Raw genomic sequence first — 23,744 nt, 5'->3', positions numbered from 1 at the left:
GTAATAGTTCATTTACAGACTCTTTTGTTGGCAATGCCCTATTATTTGAATTGGATAAATTATTGAGAAATGCTGGATATTCTTTATCACACTTTAATTTGCCACTTCCAGATGATATTGGTAGTGCATCTGCAGATAATAGATTATTACTAGATGAACTCAGCTATGATATTACCAGCATTGCATCTACATCTGCTAATGACATCAATAGTCTGAATACAAACCAGAAGGAAATCTTCAATTCTATTTCTAACTCAGTCATAAATAATGAGGGAAGAACATTCTTTGTGTATGGATATGGAGGAACTGGAAAAACTTTCTTATGGACAACTTTATTAAACTTTGTGAGAACTCAAGGGAAAATTGCATTAGCTGTTGCATCATCAAGAATTGCAGCCCTCCTACTTCCAGGAGGTAGAACACCTCATTCCCGCTTCAAAATCCCTTTGGACATACGTGAGAATTCTATGTGCAGTATAAAGAAGAACACACACTTAGCAGAACTTATTCAACAAACATCTCTTATTGTTTAGGATGAAGCACCTATGAATCACAAGTATTGTTTTGAAGCATTAGATCGCACACTTAGAGATATATTATCGGACATTCGACCTAATGCACAGCATAGGCAATTTGGTGGAATAACTGTTGCATTTGGTGGAGATTTTCGGCAAACACTTCCTGTTATTCAGAATGCAACAAGGCACCAAATTCTGCGAGCTTCTATTGTTAATTCATGCTTATGGCATCAATGTGTAGTTCTTCAACTGACTGAAAATATGAGACTTAGCTCACAAAACCTTTCACCATCCGATAAAGAAGAACTACGGGTATTTGCAGATTGGCTTTTAAGAGTAGGAAATGGTACAGAGCCTCATATTTCAATAGAAAATGAAACCAATGGTACTTTTATAGAGATACCCCAATCTCTTCTGTTGCCCTCAGATTCCAGAAATCTGGATAGCTTGATTTCCTTTGTGTATGACTTAGGATATGAACCAAGCAATATTACAACATATTTTTGTGATCGTGCAATTTTATCACCAACAAATGAGGTTGTTTCAGAAATAAACAACAAAATCATTGCTCAAGTAACAGCTGCTGAAATGTCATATTATAGCTCAGATACTATTGATGATAGCTGTGCAAACCATTCAACTCGAGAGGCTCTATACCCAACAGAATTCCTCAACACAATATCTTTGAATGGACTTCCAGACCATGTTTTGCATCTCAAAATTGGTGTTCCTATAATGCTTTTGCGTAACCTTGATCCTTCTAGAGGTCTCTGTAATGGGACTAGACTTATTGTTACACAGCTCACAACCCGCATCATTGAAGGGGAAATAATGACTGAAAAAGCCAAAGGTTCAAAAGCATACATACTGCGTATTATAACGACATCAGCCCAATCTAAGTGGCCATTCAAGCTAAAAAGACGTCAATTTCCAATATGTTTTTCATATGCGATGACAATTAACAGAAGCTAAGGTCAAACACTTCAAAAAGTTGGTACATACTTGCCATCTCCAGTTTTTTCTCATGGGCAATTATATGTTGCGTTATCACGAGTAACATCTCCAAAAGGCTTGCGGATACTTATAAACAACAATAGTTCATAAAATGAACATTGCACGCAAAATGTAGTATATCATGAGATTTTTCACCGTATCAACAATGATATGAATTAGTTACCAAGGTATTTTGTAAACAAATTATCTCTTATATGCAATGTATGTTTTCTGATATTGTCTACTAGCTAACCTTAGACCTCTTATTTCAGGAACATTTCCATAGATGGGATCAGCAACAAAACTCAAACAGATAAATTTGGGACAGCAAAACCTCAAAGTTTTCGGACTACTTATTAGACTATGGGATGCTAAAAACATGGCCTCAGCCAGTACACCAACAATATTTAGCATCGATGGGGTAATTCTTGATGAAGAGGTATACTATCCTACACCAAAAAATGATTAATCCTATGCTTAACTTCCAATCTAAATATTACTGACAAAACAATGCAGTTTTAGACTTATACCAGTTCTAATCTTGCAGGGCACTATGATGCAGTTTACTATTCCAAAGAAACTTGAAAATGAATTTCGTCCATCACTAACTCTAGGCTGTGTCTACATGTTTGTGGATGTCAATACTGCTGACATTAAAAACAAAAAATATATTTACCACCACCAAAAATACATGTTGCAGTTTAAGTCCAGCACAAAGGTTCATCACCTAGAATCAAGAGGTTCATCCATCCCAAACTATGGTTTTGAATTCTGCCCATTTGATCAGATACCATCTAAAAGCAGAATATCAAAACCATTGATAGGTAATACTTGCATTTTCTATCTTCTTTTATTTAATTATTATACAACTAATCTCAAACATTTTGCCTCTAGATCTGATAGGAGTTATCAGCCATGTTGGGCCATATGATTATGCTGGCAAAACATCATCCAAGAAAAACAGAAAGCTCAAAATCCGTAACAAAGAGTATGTATCACATATGCATTATATTTTTATGTTCCAAATGTATATGACACAGTAGTTTATACCTTTTGTTTCACCAATTTGTAGTGAACAAGAACAAGGAATAGTCCTCTGGGGTGAATATGGAGAGTCATTTGATGAAGCTTTTGTTCTACAGAAATCTACAGACCACAAAATAGTAGTAGCTATACTTGTTGGACTTACAGCAGGGACTTATTTAGGTCAGTCCCTCAAATAACTTTTTAATACCCCCTCTCATAAACAACACTACTCACTTATGTGCTACAATTTTAAAAGGCAAAACAGAGGCTACATCAAGTTTAGCAACACAAATATATTTTGACTCCGATATAACAGAGATTGTTGAATATCAAAGCAGGTAACTTATATAGCTTATTATCATACTGATTTTAATTTATATTTTGCTTCAAAAATGCATCAATCTTCCTTCAAGCTACCAATGGGATATTCCAACTCTCCAACAACAAATGCCACGAGTTGAGCATTTAACTCCACTTCAAGCGGCTGGTAAGCTATACAAACTTGAAGAAATATCAAGACTGCCCATTTCTGCTTTCGAGGTACCTCATTCACACTACATCACTAAATAAGTTGCTAATCTAATTAAATAATCATTTCAATATTTCTTACACACTAGGGAGGGAATTCATACAGTTGCATTGCAAAGGTATCAGCGATAGTACCATATACAAATTGGTACTACAAAATATGCAAATCATGTACTGCATCATACAATAGCAACTCCGACACTCCAAGATGTCAATGTCAGCATTCCATGCCAAAACCAATGTATGTGACATATCTATAATACTAATTTTTCTTATTAATTAATTCGTCTTACATTTCTATAAACAAATCTAATATACTCAAACAAACTTTCAGGTACAAACTTCCTTTAACAATTAAAGATGAATTAGGAACTTTGGACGCAGTAGCATTCTACAATGTGGCTGAGGATTTGGTTGAGGTAAATGCTACTCAAGCTACCCAGAACTTGAAAATTGATGCAACCGAACATGCCATAGCTCTTGATACAGCCATTGGGAAAACAAGACTGTTTCACATTGCCATGAATACAAAGTACTCTTCACACTTCACTATCAATTATGTCCTCAAGAAGAGTTATCCCGTTGAAAATGAAAATACAAGTTTGATGCTACCTACTCTGGAAAATACAAAGGTAGCAAAGGTATACAAATGTTTGTCCTTACCATATCTTCTACCAACCATCTATAATCTAAAAATAACTTTTTTCAGGAATCAGCCACCAAACAACTTGCAACAGATGAAGGGCTAACCACCATGGAACATTACAGGTTAACCAACATATGCCTTTTTTACTTATTATATTCTGCTTAACATTTCTATATTTATGACTACAACTAATAGCAGCAAAGAAGACCAACATCCCACTACGCCACCGTCCCTACAACCTCCAGAAACAACTCTAGACAACAATACAGTAAACCAAATTATACCTTCAGCAAAGAGAGCTCTTCAATTTGAAAAGGAGTTACACATTGATCAACCAAGGTACTGCACTGATACAAGTTCTTTTTGCAGAATATACAAACTATTCTTCAACTAAATTCCTTTCATATATGCATCAGCCCAGCAATTGCAAACACTATTCAGGTTGCAACAAATCAACTTTATCATTCCCAACAAGTAGATCTCAGCAAGGAAAAACAACCGTCAACAGAATTTTCTCCAGGACAAAATTCTAAGCGCCATAAAAAAGTGTACGTGCACACCTTAAGTTTCAGCCTATAAACATATATATGTGTGTCACGCGCGCGCATATATATATGTATGTATGTTTTGCTACTAATTTGACTGCTAAATTCAGAATGGAAGCCTCCACCAATGGAGAGGAAAACCAGCTGCAGCAGCCAAAGATAGCTGATCAACAGCCATCGGGTCACAAGGAACAGGTACAACTCTTCAAATCCTTCACAATTCTCCTACAACATGGCCTTTTATCAGCAACATATATAGTTTTTCTTAAAAAAATTAGACCTGCACCAAATCTGTCACCATCACTGCTAACAATTTCCTTAAGAAATTTAAACCTGCACCAAATCTATCACCATCATTGCTAACTTATCTTTGCAACCATTACTTGCAAGTTTACTGGCAAAACCAACCAAATCTGAAATATGGCATTTATATCTATTCCATATTTTATCCTCAATAATAAAAGACTCAAGATATGATTCTTAATCATATCTGATTCTGCAATAAATGAGAAAACAAAATTAGTATCCTTATTATCACCAGTGAAATACTATAAGAATCACCCACAACACCACCACATGTGCACTGCTCAATTTCTCATACCACAGTCCTTCCTTCACAAAATTTCTTCTGCAAACACAACGTCCATTGCCAACACAGATGGACCAACAACCAGAAAAAAATAGGTTAGCTCTCGCTATCCATGTTCAGCTATAGCTTCCTAATTACATAGTTTTCAAGCTTATATTTTATATTTAACATGCTTCATGCATTTCAGTGCTCTGTACATTGTATATGCCTATCTATACATCATAAAACGCATTACTCTTCTTCAGGAACCATGAGGTGCAACTCATCCACACCAACTACCTGCAAGCAGTTTCCAAGATTATTGCATCCAAATCAACAGCTATTTCTATCACTCTCCAAGGGAAATCATCCACCGACGACCTCTCCAAGCTGCAGCCAACTCAAGCTCACGTTGTGAATTACATGAAAAATAAGCTTCCTCACATGCATATCATTCTCGATGGAGAAAATGTCAAAAACAATGAGATTTAGAACTTACAGTTTCCTACTGTTTCCAGCTCACAGTATTACTACCTACCTACAGTTTGCTGTAATCGAATAAACAAAACTTTATGGGACCACCTATACATTTGTTGACAAATTTTCTCCTAAAAATTTGACAGATGTAATTATAATACAATCGTAGTGTAATTACACTGTAACTTGTATGTAATTACACTATAACTTACATGTAACTATAGTGTAACTTGTACGTAAGTTTCACGTAATTTTGAAACGTTAGATCTATTATAAGATTTGTTTTGGTGAGGAAGAAAAAAAATCACAGCACACACATATGTGAAAGAATTTGTTCCCACAACCTCTATTTTACCGAAATAACATGTTATGGAGAGATTTTTGAAAGTTATATACAAGTTACATTATAGTTACAGTGTAATTATTGCAAGTTACAGTGTAATTACACTACGATTGTACTGTAATTACATCTGTCAAATTTTTGGGGGAAAATTTGTCGACAAATATATAGCAAAATTGAACTTTATTTTATATTTGCATGTGTTTCACTCAACTTATATTTATCCTCTGGTGAAGATCTTGGTGTTCCTAACAATATTCTGCTTGCAATGTTTCTAGTAAATCTGAATGGTGTTGTCATTGTGACTATAAATTTCCAACTCCTTGGACTCGAAATGAGTTTTTTGTGCTTGGCACTTTTAGCAATTGATGATGCAAATATCATCTTTAATTGATCACATAGCAGAACTGCTTACTTTTGAAATTGTATACTATACTATATTCCTGTTTGGTTAGGTAGCAGAACTACTCACTTATATCTCACTTATTCATGTTTATTCATACTTACATGCATATTCATCCTTTCTAATGTGCCCGCCGCAACACGCGGGGTTTCAACTAGTATGTATAATGCATATGTCACATCAATTAGATAGAAACCACTTTGCAAAACCACCCTACAATGTTTTATGAATGGTATTTTATAGTTCAGGGGTTGGATGTCCTGTTTCAAAGTTTAGGAGAGAACTTGGACCTTTTTCCCTTTTTAAAACTGAAGATGTAGATTTGCCTTATCAAATATTTTGACATGAACTTTCACATATATTATTCAATTAAAATAAGTGGTCAGGCACAAGCTTGACATGAATTTTAACACCATTAAGTCTTCTTAACGGAAAGGGGGCAAAACATAAGCTTTAGCTAAAAAACGAGGACAGAATCATAAACCTGGAAATTGGAAAAGTAGAAGATGCCCCTATGAGAATTTAAGCCACCCAAACAAGTTTCATCTATGAGAATTTAAAGAAGATTTAAAGTTTCATCTAATTGATGAACAGAAAGAACAGACGAGCTTGTTTAGTTTGCAAATTTACATTTATTATTTATTCCGTGCACAAGAACATAATAACATGATCTTGATACACTACTAACTATATATTATAAATAAGTTTCTACCAATGATTTCATTTCCCTCTAATTAACTGTGACTCGAGGACAGCAGCTTTGCAATGCTGCTACCTACGCGCGCCCAATCTTCTCCACCAGCCGCCTCTCAATCTCCATCCTCTTCCTCATGAGCACCGTGTACTTCTCCAGGAGCTCCTTGTCCTCCACACCCTCTCCGGTTGAGACGGCGAGCTTTGCACCCAAGGAGGTCTTCTCCAGGTTACCCTGGTACATGCAGGAGATGGGGACGAAGCTCCCTTCCTCATTGCACAGCCAGCCATGGGCAGCTCTCAGTGCCGCGCCAAGCGAGGCAGAATCTGATCAAGAAGCAGCGTTAGTTTTTTGCTTGAATTTATGGGTGACATTACTAGTTTCAGCAAACAGGAAGCTGCGCAAGAACAGAAAAAAAAGGTGGAGTTAAGGTGCTGTACCAGGTCTCTGAACTGTAAAGACAGGACAGCCAAAGATCTGCGCGATTGAGTGGAGGATGCGCTCGTTGGAGGATGCGCCACCGGTTGCGATGATCCGCTTGGGAGGGTTAGGCATGCCGAATCTCTCGGCATGGCCTCGCATTGACAGCAGCTGGCCTTCGATTATGGCGCGAACCTAACACAACAAGGGATGATGGTGATAAGGTTAATGGGCTCGCCACGAAGAAACAAGTATTTTGATTGTCTTTGCAAACCTCAGATGGTGGATCAAATTCTTCCACCTCACGTTCCACCAGATTGTTGGATGTGACATCATTGAGGTTTTCAACAATGTATCGATGGAAGCCAACTGCATAGAATAAACCATTGTTTTTCATGATAGAGAATAATGTAAGAATACCGTGAAGAGATGTAAGAAACACTAAAATATGATTACCTGGAAGTGGCGGCAGAATTTCATGGTCTTTGTAGTAGAATCCTAATTTTCCGCCTATATGTTAAATAAAGAAGAATGACAAGATGTCAAAAGCACAGTTCGATTCACACAAGAAAATTGATGAAGGAATATTAATAAGATAAATTTAAAATAACACTATGTATGAAAAAACGTAGCAAGTTTGAACAAATAATAGTTGAGACTGCAGTGAACATTTAAATTGCTGATTTATTTTGTATGTACTGAAACACTATAAATAACCTGATGGAAAACAAGGTTGCTGGAACAGAAACGAGCAAGAAAATGTTAGTAAGAACTTATATTAAGAAATTTCATTTCAGTAAGAACGTACCATTTAGAGGTGGAGTTTTCTCTAGATAACTGTTGAAAACATCCCAGGATTTCTCCGCGCAACTGTTCCGCACATCTACAAACACATTGAACATATTCTAATATCAGAAAAGTCCCAGTACTACAATGGATTACATGAGAAAAAAGGATGGAAAGTATTATACCTTCTCGGGTCAATGAACCATTTTTGTAGCACAGCATCACCATATAACCATCAGGTTCAACAGGGTTAGGGAAAACATGGCCTTCAAGACTTGGTTTAGCTTCAGCAGTTATCCCAAAAACCTAACAGGCAATTTGGAGATGAGTAACCCAGGAGCCTGAGAAAGAAAAGCCAATTCTACCAAAAGTGGCATCTTTGCAACTTACAGTATCACTAGTACCAAGGCTAATTGCAAGGTCACCAGGAGTATTCAGAGTTAAACCTAAAGAAGACACATCAAAATAAGAATAATTTAATGGTCCGTAGTTAACAAATGCATTGAAAAGAAGAAAGAATTACAAAATCTCGAGAAAGAAAGCAAGAGAAGCACCTGCAAGGCTATTGGGATTGTCTCCAGACCATTGAATAACTAAGCAATTCTTATCAAACTGAAGCCTGCATTTTCATAATGCATCACTCAAACAAAATTTAGGGCAACAAATATTTGTTTGTTCAGTCATCAGATGATATCAGCTAAAGTTTTGGCACAGCTAGCTTTCCCATTCACATATTATTTCTTTTCTATATGTTGAGGACAATTCACCTAAATCCCCTTGACAAGAATATGAACAGAGGGAGTGTAATCTGAATCTGTCAGCTATGATAGAGATGTTCCTTATTTTCATTATGAATCTGTGGTCGAAAATGTAGTAGATTATAAGAAATGATTAAAGAGAGTAATTAGCCCATTTGATGCCAAGTTAGGGAACAGCCAAATGCCGAAACACCTTGCGATTATTCAATTCCAGAATTTCAAACACCTTGCGATTATTCAATTCCAGTCTTCCAGAATTTCTTTTCTTTTACAGTTGTACTGAGTGCAAGAACAATGGAGAATGGTAAAAGAAACTCACCTTTCTACAAAATAAGGAGCAATTCGACCAGCTACTGCATATGCTGGTGCCAACTTTCCAAGCTTCTCTTCAAGCCCAGGAGCCGTTGCCTTCAGGAGAGAGGGCACAATTTTGATATTTTAGTATTAAAAAGATCTTGAAGGCAAAGTTTTTTAGTTATGTGAGAAATCTTGAATGCATGATAAAGGAGCTATCAGGGGCAGACCTCTAAAACAGTCTTTGACCAGGTTCTCTGGTTTATATCCATCAAGTTCATCCCAGCACCATCAGTCTCATCAATACTTGCATAGTTCCCCACCAGGATTGATGCCATGAACGAACTCACCAAAGATATTCTCTCAGTATCATCATAAACTTGCGGAACTGTTCGGTATATCTTCCGGATCTGAGGCCCAGTGAACCTCTCATAGGCACGAGATCCTGTCAACTTTGATAGCTCCAATGCGCCGCCTACTACACTTTCTATTTCTCTGCATTGCTTAGTTGTGCTACTGTCCATCCATATTGGTGAGTCCATGGTAGAAAAGGCATCCTTCAGCTGGGATAACAAGCTCTTAGTAGGATCCAAGGAAGACAACACCGCATGACTACCCTTCTTCCAATAAACACTGCCGTGTTGTTGCCCACTCCCTGAAATGGCCACAACCTTGCTAAAGTTGATCTTTGGCTTTAGCTTCTCAAGTAGCAATTCAAAGGCTTCAACCCACATTATTGTTGGTGAAAATATGTGGCCATCATCTGCAGGATCTCTGTAAACACCACCTTCTGTTTTGTAGTGCGGTAAGTCAGAATCAAAGTTAACAATATCTGAAGCTACTATTATCAATTCGTTGTTCAGCACGGTAGCTTTTAGGGACCTGTAACAAGAGATTAGCAATATAAGATTCCACTCTGATGGTCCCTAAAAAGGTAAAAGGAACAGCATGGAATACACAGAAATATAGATGCAAATATCGATAGTATGTAAGGTGATGTCAAATATCGATAGTATGTAAGGTGATGTCATGAGGCGATGGCTATCAATATGCAGGATACTGAAACAAAGCGAACACATCAATTGGAACTGATGCCAAAATGTGGTGTATCTTGCTTCTTTCTTTAAATTGAGCTTTATGGATTTAGGCAGACTAAAAATGAAGTTTTTTTTTTTACGCAAGACTAAAAAAAATGAAGTGACTCTGGCGTGCTCGGTTCAATGAAATTACCTTCACTGTCAACATAAAAAATAGCTAGCATGGACAAAGACTTGATCACTTAAATACAGGAACTCAGACATAAGGCTGAACTTCGAAGATTCAGACTATAACATGAATACAGGAATTCAGACATAAGGCTGAACTGTGAAGGATTCAGACTATAGCACCACCACTAGATATGGAACTCCATAAGCCCCTGTTCTCCCTATAATTCTCTGGTTTCCAAATTGCATGCAAGTCGTCATTTTTTTCTAAAAAAAAAAATAGACACTGAATGCAACTATTACGAACTTAATCTACCCCAACCCCTCCCTGATAGAATACCTGCGCAATTGCTCACATATGCTGATATGCATCTCCCGGATTTGCACAATGCAGATGAACAAAATAAACATTTTTTTTATCCTTGAATAACCGTCGTCATTTTGCCAATCACCTCAATTCCAAGCACTACCCAGTTTCCCCCCAATTCGAAATCAGCCTCCACTTACACTAACTAGTACGTTCTAGCAGACATCAAATTCCGCATCTAGAACACCGACCAATTCGCAAGAAACAACCACCCGCACCCACACAAAAGCCAAAAAAAATAAAAAGATCTAAGCCCCCAACTGAAAAACCAAGAGAAACCATCGGGCTTACTGAGTGGAGCTGTCGAATCCGAGGAAGAGGGAACCCTCCGGGAGGGAGCTCCGCCCCACCATGGCTGCCGCCTCGCCTCGCCTCCCGCGCGAATCCCCCCTCTCAGATTGGAACCGGAAGAAGCAGCAAAGCAACAAACTGATCTGGGGTACTACTGATTAGAGAGAGAGAGAGAATCAGCACGAACAAACGGCGCGGCGGTTTATATACACTGATCTGGATGGAGGTGGAGTGGACTCGTTTCAAACGCGCGACTGATTTGTTGTTAATTCGTTTGGATAAGGATTAGCGGCGTGATCTGGAGTGGATTAGCGCATAAAATGATGATGGATTAGCATTTAGCAAGCGCCCGCGCAACATTCTGTTGGGGTATTCATCGCTACGTTCGTTGAGGAAGTCTGTCAGATAATCTATCTATCCAATGCTCACTTACAGGTGGGGCCAGCGTTTTAGTTGGTAGGAGTAGATTCCATCTATCTTATCTTGCTCTAGGCCCCTCCTCATCTTTGACATCGTAGCTATTGTACTGCTGCTACTCGAAGCACGCCAGCATGGAACAACTGAATTTTGATGCCGTCTGCCGATCTATTCTTAGTACTTCACACAATCACGATTCTGAATCCAATTCAAAAGTTCTAAGTAGTATTGCAATTCACAGGGCCTGTTTGGTACAGCTCCGACTCCTAAATTTAGCTGTAGGAGTTGGGTCTGGAGTGAAGTCGTGGAACTGCCTAAATCTAGCTCCACAACACTAGTTCATTATGTGAAAAAACTTCACATATCTCCACTCCCAGTTTTAATGGAGCTGGAATTGTTTGGCTAAGCTCCAGGGATAGAGCTGAGCTGTGCCAAACAGACCATATAATATAATCGTATACATTAAAACCGTGAAATCGTAAATTCTACCTACGTAAAATTGTGGAATCAAGCATCTTAATTAGGATCATAAATTCGCATGACAGAGTCGAGATTTTAACCTTGCTCGCAACTACTCTCTCATGCCCTTATCCTTTGCAATATTAACTTCTTGTTCACAACTACTCTCTAATCCCCTTATCCTTGCCATTTTAACTTGAATTGCTAAGCAGACAGGGACACCTGAATACTGATCATCTGATGCCATCTGAATTCTTAATATACCTCACAAGTCACAACTACTCAAGAGTATATTAGAGAACGGCAACACTTATTATTTGTTTCCATGGCCATGACCTTTTATGCTACAGATTAATCGAATCAATGACTTCACGACAAACGAGTGATGGTCATGTGCTGGGTACATGAGTTCGAACCCATTGACACACGGTATGAACTCATGAACATCAACTTTGCAGAGTACAGTCTACAAGTTACAAACAATTCACTAGCAACAGCGCCACACTGCGCAGATGATTGAAGGATCAAGCAGAATAACAAAAAGATTCCAGTGATAAAACAATTAAAGCTGTGGGTTCTCAGCGTCTTATTCAGATCACTTCTCGGGTATTACTGAAGGAGGAGGAGTTTGCAGCACAGATTAGGAGTAATTGCTAGTGTAGAATTTCTTCAGGAAGTCTGAGGACCCTTGGTCTTTCTCCATATCCTGCACCAGTCCCTTTTGGCCGACCACATATTGCCCGATGACGTGATGGCGCTGCTTCGCGTGTTCGGTGATGTTGCCCAGCTCCTCCATCCCCTTAAACAGGAGCATATCAATGACCTGTTTGCAAACAAAAATAGCTTAGATGAGGCATTGATACAGTAAGGATTAAGGTAAGTGAGACAAAAAGAAAATGTGAACGACCAAATTTTCAGGTCATTCGTGATGCGTCATGAGAAGCTACAAACAACAAGATAATTCTGCACTGGTAGAAAATGTACTTAACATAAAGAGGGGCAACATAATACAGGGATCCCAAATGCAACACAATCACCAAAACAGGGGGTATGAGGGAGAAATTTATCATTTTAGATTGTGATGATCAATGAATTCAAATTGGCGTTTGATCAAAAGAAGCATTCATCTGAATTTACTGCACTCAGATACAATGGAGAACTGGGCAATACGAGCAAGGACTGGACCAAACCTGAGGTATGGAACAGAAGCATTCCCAATAGTATTCATGTGATCGTAACAACTCTAATCTAACAAACGACAAAAGGTATCCAAAAACAAAACATGAATTTGCTGCGTTTTGTTACAAAGTTGAGGTTTCTTCAAATATTGGATCAAATCAACGCGTGCAATCTCTGATCCTTGCAACTCAAGCTGATGCAGCTTTGGATTATCCAAGATAAAAATATAGATCCCTTTTACTGACATTAACATTTTTTAGTTTAAGTGCATGCTTCAGGTGAAGTCTTCCTAAGGGCCTAATCAAATGAGTGTAATTCAAATTGAAGCCAGCAAACATAGTTAGCCTACAAAGATGCAAATCATAACAAAAGAAAATGTTTCTTCAGGGGATCTAGAAACATGTACATGGAGAGGTGGTATGGATCTAATATTATGTGCATTGAATCGTATTCATAAGCACTCTTGCTCAATTAAACTGACAAATTTTCTCAATTTTTACAAGCAAAGGAGGCCAGCCGACAAAACCGCTCTCTCTAGTCTAAACTAAAATGCCAGAAGATACCTATCAGAAGATTGTGCAAAGACCAAAAACCTCATTAGACTGTCTTAACTGTGAGAGCCCGCATTGTACAGATGATATCCCTAGCTACTACTACCACCATCGACAAATGTGAATCGCATTGTTGATACTGGTAGTATAAATATAACATGGAAGCAGCAATGAAGTTCAGATAATCATGTGCTATGTCACAGAAAGTAGATCACTAAATGATATCCAGATGTCTAGATATAGAAATTGACCAACCATCGGTGAAAACAATTTACTGCCCACATAGCATCAAACCTGCCGGAATACTACTGTCCTTGAGGCAGAAGGTTAGTCTAAATCCCCTGCTGCAAACAAGAGGCTATCAAATCCTAGGTTAATCAAAACCTACCGATCCAGCACCTAACACCGATAAATCATCAACTCCCAAGGACCAGAAGAGACCAGATCGGAGAGAGCAGGCGAGCAGTTGGTTAAGCCACTAGAGAATTCTCATTCACGAGGCGCAGATCGACGAAATCGGGAAGACGGATGAAATCGATGGGGGTGGGTGCGAGGTTGGGACCTTGGGGTTAGTGACGCCCTGGTTCTTGCGGATCTCCTTGGCGATGGTGGAGCGGAGCTGGGACGGGGTGACGACGTCGTCGAGGTTGTAGATCTCCATGATGGAGGGGATGGCGCGGCACGCCTGCCTGAAGAAGTCGAACACGCGGTGCCGCGCCTCCTCCAGCGACGCCGAGTTCGGCGGCACCTTCACCGCGCGCATCGTGAACGCCATCTCTCTCTCTCTCTCCTTCTCTCCTCCGGCGAATCGGCCTCTCGCCCCCCGCAGCCGCCGCCGTCTGCTGCGCCGCCGCTCTCCGGTGGCTCCGATTGGTGGTGGTGGTGGTGGTGGATTCGAGCTCGGAGAGAGAGAGAAGGGTATCGGAATCCTCTCGCGGCCTTGTTGCCAATCACCAGCCGTCGGATTGCCTCGAGATTCGGGATTTGGTAGGTAGATATGGCCGCGTGCTGTCCTGTGAGGCCGAAGATGCTAAGGCCCAAGGCCTGATTAGCTAATAGCCTGAATTTTTTTTTTGTTTTGTTTTTTCGAAACCGGGTTAGTCTGAAATTTGCTTTGAGTTTCTGCAAGAAGAAAACAGAGTCTGAAATTTGTTCAAGTTTTTTGCAGTTGATTATGGCAAGGCAGCAAAAATAGGAGTAACATTTGTTCTACCGACACACCGACGATTAGAAGATAGTGCGATCTTCAGGTTCACATCAACCGAGCATCTTACAGAAACTGAAGTGAACTGGTATCCAAATGAATCTGAATTCTGATATCATTGTAAAATACTGATACATATCTCAAACATCACTACAAGATATATCTTTCAGTTCACGTGCAGAAATAGCCAAAAAAAAAACTGCAACTCAGTCTCGATCCCATGAACTTTTTCACCCTGACCATTCCACAGCGCTTCAATCTGGCCTGTTTTCAGGCTCACCATTGCACAAAACTTCAGTGGGGATGCCGTTCTGTTTCAGCGTACAGAAATTGAGATTTGAGGACCCAATCAAAAGCTAAGACTTGCTGTGGGTAGTATCCTTGCTCAAAACCAGTGAGGAGCAAAGCACGAAACAAAATTTATACCCAAAGGTATCCTTGGCTCCTTGCTCACAGGTTGAAGATCTGAACAGGCCAGCTACGCTTCCTGCCATCTGAGCTGATTCCTGTAGTTTCAATCGATATGTCTATGCTGCGGTGCTCAGAGGCCCTCACAATGCTGATGCGGGATCTGATCATCACAGCTGGGCACTCATCTGTGCCAACTGACGCAGATGAGACAACGGCTGATTCCTCCTTTGCCATTGCGATGGGCTCTTCAAAGGTGAAGATAGTTTGAGACCAGTGAGTCGGTGTGGAGAAAGGAGAGGTGGAGAGGTTGACTGGCTTCTCCTTGCAGAATCGGTTCGTAAAGCCAGTGTCAAACCATAATATAATGCCATAGCACCAGGTTACTCCAGATTGTGATACACCACTTTCACTGAGCCTCAGCTCAAAGCTTGAAGTAAAATCCATTTCATTTTCCTTCATAGTTGCCAGATCAAAGGACTGCATAGAAACAGAATAAACACAAGATGTCAAGTACAATTCCGTGCATTGGAAGGACATTCGAGCACAAAGGAAGTAGTATTCATTATGAATGTTATCTACACCTCCAGACGGTCAACCAAATCACAATTATCTCTTGATCTGTATTTCAAACCTCAACAAAAAGACAATACTGAAACATAAGTGCATAACCCAGTTGAAGCATGTAGGTCATGGGACTTACATTGAGAACAGCTGTCTCTGTCACAATATCTTCAGAAGCCAATATATCAACAACAGGAAATCTAGCTGAATTCCCTGTCACTTCTTTGCCAATACATGACATATCAAAGCCATACACATTTTCCCAAAATGGCAAGCTTGTTCCACCTTTCCCAAATCCAGCACCAAACTAGAAAAAATAGATCAGACCAAACAAGTGACCAAATAGCAGAAAATGGCAGACATAGAATGTAGGCAAAAGTTGCTACTTACAATTGTTGCAGTATCTGGGAGAATAGCACCTCCAGGTTTTAGAAAATGATCGCGTGCATATAGAACTGAACTGAGCATGGATTCATAGAGTAGGCAATATCCCATCCATTCGCTCACCAAAACATCAAATTTATTCGATGGAACTTGTATTTTATGGTTTAGCTCTTCAGCCTTGGTATGAACAACAGTTATCACTTGAGTATCTCGCTTTTGTTGCATCTCCATATTTTCATCGTACAGAAAACCATTACTTTTTGCAACCTGCATTTATGTAGTGTGTATGAGAGAAATCATAAATTAAACAAGAAAGGCAGTCTGATATTCTTTTTATTTAAAAAAGAACGTACTTCAGTAGCGACAGAAACCATCTTTGCACTCCCGTCAACAGCAATAACTCTAGAAGCACCAGCCTTAGCTGCAAAAAGACTATACAGACAGAAAGCATACATCAACAGCTCATTCAACATTCATTACTTGTTGTGTTTTGCATCTCAACAATATAATCATTACACAAGCAACTTGTATCATAAAATATACTCATGAATCAACCCAGGATTGCAACAACAATCTACATGGTAGGAATCAAATTCACCTTCTGAGGCAGAAGGAAGTCAGAATTCCTCCCAGTAGGCTATTACTTGAGTGCATTAGATCTAACCAAGCATTCTCAATTTTTTATTATGTACTACAAGTTTATGGCTGTTGCTCATTTTCTTACTTGCGGTACGTAGCATATAGACTTTTAGTGGATTCAAGATTGAGAGCATCAAGCTCATGCTAAAACAAAGTAACCCAAAAGAATTTTACACATGCATACCTTAGAATTCCCGTGCCACAACCAACATCGAGCACAGTTGCACCATTCATGAGGCTAGGATTGCCTAAAAGGGCATCTCTGTAAGCTTCTGTTCTTACCTGAAAAGGTCAGTCAGAAATTTATTAGCCGTTGGGCATTTTGGAAAACAAAGAGATAGTATATGTTTAGAAAAACAGTGTCAGGGTTTAACCTACTTTGTCACCAAGCATCTCTCTATGGATGCCAAATGAACTATACGACCCGAAGTAGCTCTCATCCACACTTTTAATTCCCCTAGCAGCAGCACTAGCACGTGCAATTTTTAACTGCTTGTCACTTGGCTCCTGAGCAAGAGACCCACTGCACTCCCCATCTGTACTCTCAATAGTACATGTTCTCTCAAATCTATCAATGACATCAGAACCATCATTGATAATAGATTTCAGATTGCTCTCACATGTTTCAGCTAAACTCCCATTGCCTGCTGAACACCCTCCCTTTTCCATTGGCATTCCACAGTCGTCCTCGTCATCATCATCAAAGACGGACAAACTGTGCAAAAGAGAATCATCCTCCAAGAATGGTTTTAAGTATACATCATCACCCCATGGAACCTTTCCCTCTAGTTGGGGAATCTCTAATGCATGCAAATGGCCGCATAGTTCGCTGTTGCTAGAGAAAACTTGCCCACAGCTCCAACATTTATTCTCCGCCACCTACAAATCAATCTTAATAAGTTCATAAGGTTCATAATAATCCATGAAATGGAGCAAAAAGGCACAGAAACTAACGAAATTGCAATCGAAATCAAGTGAGGTCTAGTTCATGACCACGCAAACAATTAGCACAACAATTAAATTAACTATATACGGAGTATACAGCTCGATTTCAAGCTGCTGAAGCTGAAACCCTGACGCACCTTGGACCGAACGAAGTTGATGAGCTTGATGCACCCGTAGAAATCCATCCCCGTCTCCTTCACGACCCTGTAGAAATCAAACCGGTGCTCGGAGGCGCAGTGCGAGAAGAGCGAGCTCTCGGAGTCGAACCGCGCGCTGCAGAACAGGCAGAGGAGCCCGCCGCCGCCGCCGCCGCCGCCCGCGTCGTCGCCGTCCGACTCCCAGTCATCCCACCCCTCCTCCCCCTCCTCCTCCTCCTCCTCCCCATCCTCGTACTCCTCCCTATCCTCTCCGAGCCGCTCTTGCTCGGGACGGAGCTCGTGCTCTCGGGTCGCCATGGCGCAGCACAGCAACAGCAGCAGCAGCTCGGTTAAACCCTAGACGACGATGGCTTTGGTCGGCTTAAGCCCTCGGAGGCGAAATCGTGGGCCGGGCCGGGCCGGGCCGAATTCTGATGAGGCTGGCAGGTGGGCCGGGCCCATAAGAGGAGGAGAGAGCTCGCGCCGCCCCCCACTCCAATCGTCAAAACCCTCGACGCCGCGGCGATCCCCCGACCACCTCGCCGCCGGCGATCTCTCCGCCTCCGCCTCCGCCTCCTTATCCGGCAAGGTAATCTTCCGAAAGTTATAGCGAGTAGTGACCACCCCCTGATTCACACTGAATGGTTTGGTTGGGTGTGCTGCCATTGCGCTTCCACTGCAGCTATCTCGTGCTTTTCCAGGGTATTAGGTTTGGGGGGGAGGAGAGTAAGTAGGATAACCAGGTTGTGCATGACTGCATTAGCTTGCCTCGCCGGGAAAGCAATTTCTTGGAGCAGGTGAGACGATTCCCCCGAAGTTTTTGGTAGGCTAGATGATGCAAGTGTGGTTGGTCTCTGTTTGGGCTTACTGTGCGTGTAATCTTCTGCTTTGCAGTGGTGTCAAAGCAGCGGCTGGGTGTGGTCTCGGCTTGCTTCCGCAGTGGCGCGGCGTGTTCCGGAGCGTGAGAATGGAGAGTGGGAGCTCTCAGGGTGGCCGTGGTGCCCTCATAGTCCTGGAAGGGCTGGATAGGAGTGGGAAATCTTCGCAGTGTGCTCGGCTGCTGTCCTTTCTGCAAGGTAAAGGTTGCCAGGCCGAAGGGTGGCGGTTTCCTGATAGAGGTACTAGTGTTGGGCAGATGATATCCGCGTACCTTGCGAACGAGTCGGAACTTGACGATAGGACAATCCATTTGCTCTTCAGTGCGAATCGCTGGGAGAAAAGGTTTGTTCTTTTCAACTTGTAAGATAAACGATATGTCGAACAGCTTATGTTATAGGTGGAAAATTTTCTTCAGTGATACACTATGTGCAGTGATGCAAGGTCTTTGTGGTTCTAAGTTGTAACTGTGGAGGTGTTGCTTTGGTCTGCCATTTTCAGAGCTTTGATGGAAAGAAAGCTACTTGGTGGAACTACTCTCATTGTTGATCGTTATTCTTATTCTGGAGTGGCATTTTCAGCTGCCAAGGGACTTGACATTGAGTGGTGCAAGGTGAGTAGGGTACCATGTGGCCATATTATGAATTTTTCTTTTCTAGCCATAAATTGTTTATAGCAGTAATCCCTCCTTTTTCCTTTTGTAGGCTCCTGAAAATGGACTTATAGCCCCAGATCTTGTAGTATATTTGGATGTACAACCAGAGGTATGCTATTTGTTCTCATTCTTCCTATGGCTATGTTCTAGAATATAGATTCCTTTTGTTAGTATTGAAAGGCAGGATTTCCTCAGTTTCATGCCTTTGACTCATTTGCATATTGTAGTGATGATAGCCCCATTAGGTCCCTAATCTAATCACATAAGCATATAAATAGAGAACCCATTGGCCATCGAGTTTTACTTTTACCCCTAAGGTTCGTGTCTGTCTAGTATGCATTGAAACTCTAAAAAATCAAGTCAACCTCAATTCTTCATCATGTTGTCGGTTGTGGAAAACATGAAAACTGTTCCGCAGATTCTTTGCTAACCCCACTTGCCTTGTTATCGCTCACCCAAAGGGATTGAACAGGATTTGGAGGTAATAATTCCACAGCTATTGAGGTGTGGAATTAATCCCCTCCACTCCCTTTCTCATGGGGATTAATCAAACAAGCCCTTATGATGTGATGTTGCATGACATAAATATGTATTTGCCATTTCAGAAAGCAGCTGAAAGAGGAGGCTATGGGGGTGAGAGATATGAAAAAATTGAATTCCAAAAGAAAGTTGGTGAGCATTACCATTCACTTCGTGATTCAACATGGAAGGTAATCAACCAGCATAGTACTTAATTTAAGTTGGATGTGCAAGTGCAGTGATCTGCCTGTCATTCATTTTCATTTTTCTGTATTCATGATCTATACCATGACTTGTAAGATTGTGTAGAAACCAGTAGAATGCAATAGTATCTCAAGAATTTGGTTGTTTCGTTAAAGTATGGTCATAATAATTAGTTCTATAGTCAACCAATTAGTAATAAATAAATCTGATTAACTTGTTGCATTGGTTGTGTCACGTAGGTTGTTGATGGCTCCCTTCCCATGGAAGTTGTGGAAGAACAGCTGAAGGAACTAGCCATGAGTTGCATTCTGGAATGCCAAAGCAAGCAACTTGCCAGTCTGGCCTGGTAGTGTATCGATAGCACCATCCCTTGGTGCCAATGCCACATCATTATCGATGGCCTGCTAGAGTTATGCTTTAAGGAGAGCTTGCTGATTTCTGTATTCTATGTGCACTTCTATAGAGTGATGTTTTGCGAGAACTTGTTCGCTGATGTTCTGATAGCCTTTTCGTAATGTGAATTATGTGAGGTTCTGCTGTTCTTGTAAGCTTCTCATATACTCTGTTTGCCAAATTTGAGTTCATAAAATGGTTTTGCAGTAACTAATGAGAAAAGTCGTTTTGAACCTGAAGAACACCTTGCAGGAACGTAAATGTCGCATATTAGCCAAAATTTTTGCTGTGTTGCTCAATCAATAAATCTTAAGCTGCAAAATATATTGTAGGCTTCAAGGAGACAAAGGTAAAAGATAAGTCTGTAATTCAGAAGACAGAAATTCACCACCAGGACGGTATGTTTCTGCTACTGATTACACGAGTACAGTTTGTGTCGATTTTAGCACAGTTAATACTCCCACAACCACACATTCACTAACTTTGGTCTTTTACACATAACTGTCGATCAAAGACTTCCTCATGTCATCAACAATCGCGGCAGGCTGCCCTTCTCTCAGCTTGAAGACGCTCTCAATGACCGATAGCTCAGTAGCCGTAGTGTCTGAGCCACAGAAAGCAGTCCAGTCATTCACTGTCATGCCCGCAGCAATGACCTCGCTGCCTCGGTTCACGGTTCCAGCAACAAGAGGGACTTGCAGGAGCGTGGACAGCTCATCAAGATCTTCAATGGATGTATGAGGATGGACCTGTTTCGCAATTGTTGTACAATAAGAAAAAGAACATTTGTAACAAACACAGATCGAATGGAACAGAAATGAAGTAGAAAAAACATACTAGGCCACCCCTGTTTGTAATCGCACAGTAGCTTCCCACAAGGATGTTTCCTGCAATTGTCTGCCGGAACACCTCAACCCCAAGCACATCTGCAATAAGTTCCTCAGTGGCCTGGAGAATTGAGCAGCAGGCATATTTAGTTCGAGACAATAGGGAAAAGCATTAAGTCAAGAAACATCACTAGAGAGATATACGAAGATAGGCTTACCTTGTCGAGGTCAGGGTGTGTAAGCGCGACATGGTCATTGCAAGCTACACAATTGCCAAGCGCAGATAGCCTTTCATCAATACGCTGAACAACCACTTGATCAGGCAAGCAGTTCCTCAGATGCTGAAGCTCTAGAACAATTCAAACACACAGGGAACATAGAATTACTACAAATTCATGGTGAAACTTTTGTCCATGACAAAATATCATAACACAGCATCATAAACCAATCAAGCTGCTAAGGAAAATCAATTCGACAACACAAGCATGGAATGTATATCCAACTGGCATGATTGATTGTATCTGTCTAGCAGATAGTCACAATATCCAGAAGGCCTTGGATATTACATGAAAACAAGTTCCAAATATACTACAACACTATCAAGCCATGTGCCTGTGCTCGTACAAAAGAAAAATAATAATGCGGCAGACAGTGTAAGTCCATAATTGCCTTAACAACTTTGCCCTCTGTGCAATACCCAAGTAACTGTAACTCTGATAATAATTATAGAGTAATTTCAATGATAATTATAGTACCTATAATCATCAGGTAGATAAAATTTTCTTTCAGTACATGTACACATTATTTAGCTTAGAAAAGATTTTCTGTTTTCCTATAAGTCCATAAAAACGGAGTGTGGCTAAAGAACATACACTGAAAAACTATATCCATGTGAAAAGTTACTAATTTATTGACACATATAGCCAACATGTGGATGACATCAATAGCACAGAGCTAGCAGAAACGATGTAGCCATGGCAGCAAAGATTTATAGGAGAAAAGATACAAAAATAGAGTACCTTGATCGGTGGTAGTGTGAGGCAAGAGAAGTCCATTCTTGTTTCCTGGACATCAAAGATTCAAATTGGTAAACGAAAAACAAGAAGGCAAGTGCATTAATCCACTTAGTATATCCAAGCTCAAGTACTAACCGACACAGAGACGACCAATTATTCTAGTACCACCTATGGAGGTCTTGACAACAGGAATAACATCTGCGAGCTCAGATTCAAAGGCACTGCAAAATAACAAATAATGCAGCAGTTATGAGTTAGGCATTCCCACGCTTCCACAAATAATTTCCCAACATCTTAAACTGACAAAATATGCACCTGTAGAAGTTCTCTGATCCTCCAATTGCAACAAGACAATAGGCATTTGTCAACTTGGAGAAAACACCAACTTCACAATTGTTCTCAAACTGAATACCTACAGATCGTGTATTCAAGAAAAAGCAGATTAGATACGGAAGATGTGTAAAAGGCATTTGAATCAAACATCACCCACCAGTTCAGAACCCAGTATGAGCAATGAAACCTAACCAACCAAATTAGAGGTGCGCTACATCACATGATTAAGTGTAGAAATTTCAGCATAGAACAACAAATGAGATGCTAAGAAAAAGATCTTTTACTAAAAGCTACCGTAACAAGCTACCACTTTTGTCCTCAAAAACATTACATTCTAAACACTGATCATTCAGAAAAATCTCAACAAACATTAAACCCACTTGACTAGCCCCGAAATCCATTCTGTGATGCTGCTTCAGTCACAAAACTACTCATCTAGGCATCTGGCCACAAGACTAATCACCCAACAGTACTAATCGCCCAATCCGTCGTTGCCAATCCCCAACGCTACAAAATATCTCATCGAAGTAACTAACAGAAATGAATATAGAGCTACCTAATCACAAAAACCACGAGCCGCAAAACCTCAAACATGCTGAAACTTACGGGTCGCCATGGTCGATTCCGCCTCGTCGCAGCCGCCGCTTCTCTTCTACTAATCAACACACACCTGCAGATCAAACACCGAAGATGATTTACCCCCCACCAAAAAAAAAGGAGAGAGATTACGGAGTAATCGGGTAGCATAGACGCATCCACTATTCGGTTCCACGCCGCTGCCAATTACCTGGAACGAAAAGGCGGCGAATCGGGAGGTGGAGGCGCGGCTAGGGTTTGGGGGTGCGCGCGACTTCCGAGGCCGAGACGGGGGGGAATGGTCTCTCTCTCGCGGCGGTATATGAGCCGCCACCGCTTGGGCGGAGACGGACGCGGCCGCGGGTGGGCTCGTGGGCCCACTTGAAAAGATACAGTGAATGGGCCGAATTGGATTGTGACCTATCGTGGGCCTCTCGTGACCATTAGATCGCACTTTGGAGGCCCAGATCCACTGCGGATGGATGGCCAGGCCATGCCGTGCGGCCCATTTTGCCACCACGCGATGCATCGACGAGGGAAAAAAAAAGTAAATTTTATAAAACCACATCAACGAGGAAAAAAAAAAGTAAATTTTATAA

The 23,744-nt window shown here is 40.7% G+C and overlaps 6 protein-coding genes across 10 annotated transcripts; 2 read left to right on the top strand and 4 right to left on the bottom strand.

Moving 5' to 3' along the window:
- Positions 1-2,583: 2,583 nt before the first annotated feature.
- On the top strand, positions 2,584-5,581 carry LOC107277401 (uncharacterized). Of its 3 annotated transcripts, none has more exons than XM_066312282.1 (9): positions 2,584-2,717; positions 2,951-3,077; positions 3,155-3,306; positions 3,400-3,697; positions 3,775-3,833; positions 3,910-4,050; positions 4,128-4,259; positions 4,367-4,451; positions 5,091-5,581. In XM_066312282.1, exons 2-9 carry the CDS (start codon positions 2,985-2,987, stop codon positions 5,097-5,099), a joined length of 969 nt encoding a protein of 322 aa, XP_066168379.1. In that variant the 5' UTR covers positions 2,584-2,717; positions 2,951-2,984; the 3' UTR covers positions 5,100-5,581. The 3 variants fall into 3 exon arrangements, with proteins under 3 accessions (XP_066168379.1, XP_066168378.1, XP_066168377.1); XM_066312281.1 differs by having other exon boundaries at positions 2,599-2,717; positions 3,400-3,706; XM_066312280.1 differs by lacking the exon at positions 2,584-2,717 and having other exon boundaries at positions 2,924-3,077; positions 3,400-3,706.
- Positions 5,582-6,591: 1,010 nt separating this feature from the next.
- LOC4344059 (xylulose kinase 2) lies at positions 6,592-11,037 on the bottom strand. The gene is made up of 11 exons (XM_015792312.3): positions 10,860-11,037; positions 9,227-9,878; positions 9,022-9,110; positions 8,499-8,563; positions 8,335-8,390; positions 8,130-8,250; positions 7,967-8,041; positions 7,615-7,668; positions 7,433-7,527; positions 7,179-7,353; positions 6,592-7,064 (listed from the first exon to the last, which is right to left on the bottom strand). Exons 1-11 carry the CDS (start codon positions 10,919-10,921, stop codon positions 6,820-6,822), a joined length of 1,689 nt encoding a protein of 562 aa, XP_015647798.1. The 5' UTR covers positions 10,922-11,037; the 3' UTR covers positions 6,592-6,819.
- Positions 11,038-11,996: 959 nt separating this feature from the next.
- LOC4344058 (NADH dehydrogenase [ubiquinone] 1 alpha subcomplex subunit 6) lies at positions 11,997-14,427 on the bottom strand. The gene is made up of 2 exons (NM_001422989.1): positions 14,028-14,427; positions 11,997-12,558 (listed from the first exon to the last, which is right to left on the bottom strand). Exons 1-2 carry the CDS (start codon positions 14,238-14,240, stop codon positions 12,376-12,378), a joined length of 396 nt encoding a protein of 131 aa, NP_001409918.1. The 5' UTR covers positions 14,241-14,427; the 3' UTR covers positions 11,997-12,375.
- Positions 14,428-14,692: 265 nt separating this feature from the next.
- Positions 14,693-18,171, bottom strand: LOC4344057 (probable protein arginine N-methyltransferase 3). Its single transcript, NM_001422987.1, is given in 7 exon segments — positions 14,693-15,557; positions 15,781-15,948; positions 16,032-16,292; positions 16,379-16,457; positions 16,849-16,946; positions 17,043-17,543; positions 17,747-18,171. Coding segments are annotated over 7 exon segments (1,863 nt in total). The 5' UTR covers positions 18,065-18,171; the 3' UTR covers positions 14,693-15,119.
- A 67-nt stretch (positions 18,172-18,238) lies between these two features.
- LOC4344056 (thymidylate kinase) lies at positions 18,239-20,571 on the top strand. Of its 3 annotated transcripts, none has more exons than XM_015791850.3 (7): positions 18,239-18,335; positions 18,448-18,543; positions 18,641-18,967; positions 19,124-19,235; positions 19,327-19,386; positions 19,883-19,987; positions 20,240-20,543. In XM_015791850.3, the coding sequence occupies exons 2-7, from the start codon at positions 18,497-18,499 to the stop codon at positions 20,348-20,350; spliced, it is 762 nt and encodes a 253-aa protein (XP_015647336.1). In that variant the 5' UTR covers positions 18,239-18,335; positions 18,448-18,496; the 3' UTR covers positions 20,351-20,543. The 3 variants fall into 3 exon arrangements, with proteins under 3 accessions (XP_015647336.1, XP_066168097.1, NP_001409917.1); NM_001422988.1 differs by having other exon boundaries at positions 18,251-18,335; positions 18,429-18,543; positions 20,240-20,571; XM_066312000.1 differs by lacking the exon at positions 18,448-18,543.
- A 125-nt stretch (positions 20,572-20,696) lies between these two features.
- LOC4344055 (eukaryotic translation initiation factor 6-2) lies at positions 20,697-23,435 on the bottom strand. The gene is made up of 8 exons (XM_015791851.3): positions 23,357-23,435; positions 23,176-23,239; positions 22,552-22,648; positions 22,372-22,457; positions 22,240-22,284; positions 21,439-21,569; positions 21,231-21,341; positions 20,697-21,142 (listed from the first exon to the last, which is right to left on the bottom strand). The coding sequence occupies exons 2-8, from the start codon at positions 23,183-23,185 to the stop codon at positions 20,885-20,887; spliced, it is 738 nt and encodes a 245-aa protein (XP_015647337.1). The 5' UTR covers positions 23,186-23,239; positions 23,357-23,435; the 3' UTR covers positions 20,697-20,884.
- Between the last annotated feature and the right edge of the window lie 309 nt (positions 23,436-23,744).

This window comes from Oryza sativa, chromosome 7 (assembly GCF_034140825.1).
Source record: "Oryza sativa Japonica Group chromosome 7, ASM3414082v1".
Taxonomy (NCBI): domain Eukaryota; kingdom Viridiplantae; phylum Streptophyta; class Magnoliopsida; order Poales; family Poaceae; genus Oryza; species Oryza sativa.
This window is presented reverse-complemented; position numbering and strand designations above follow the sequence as displayed.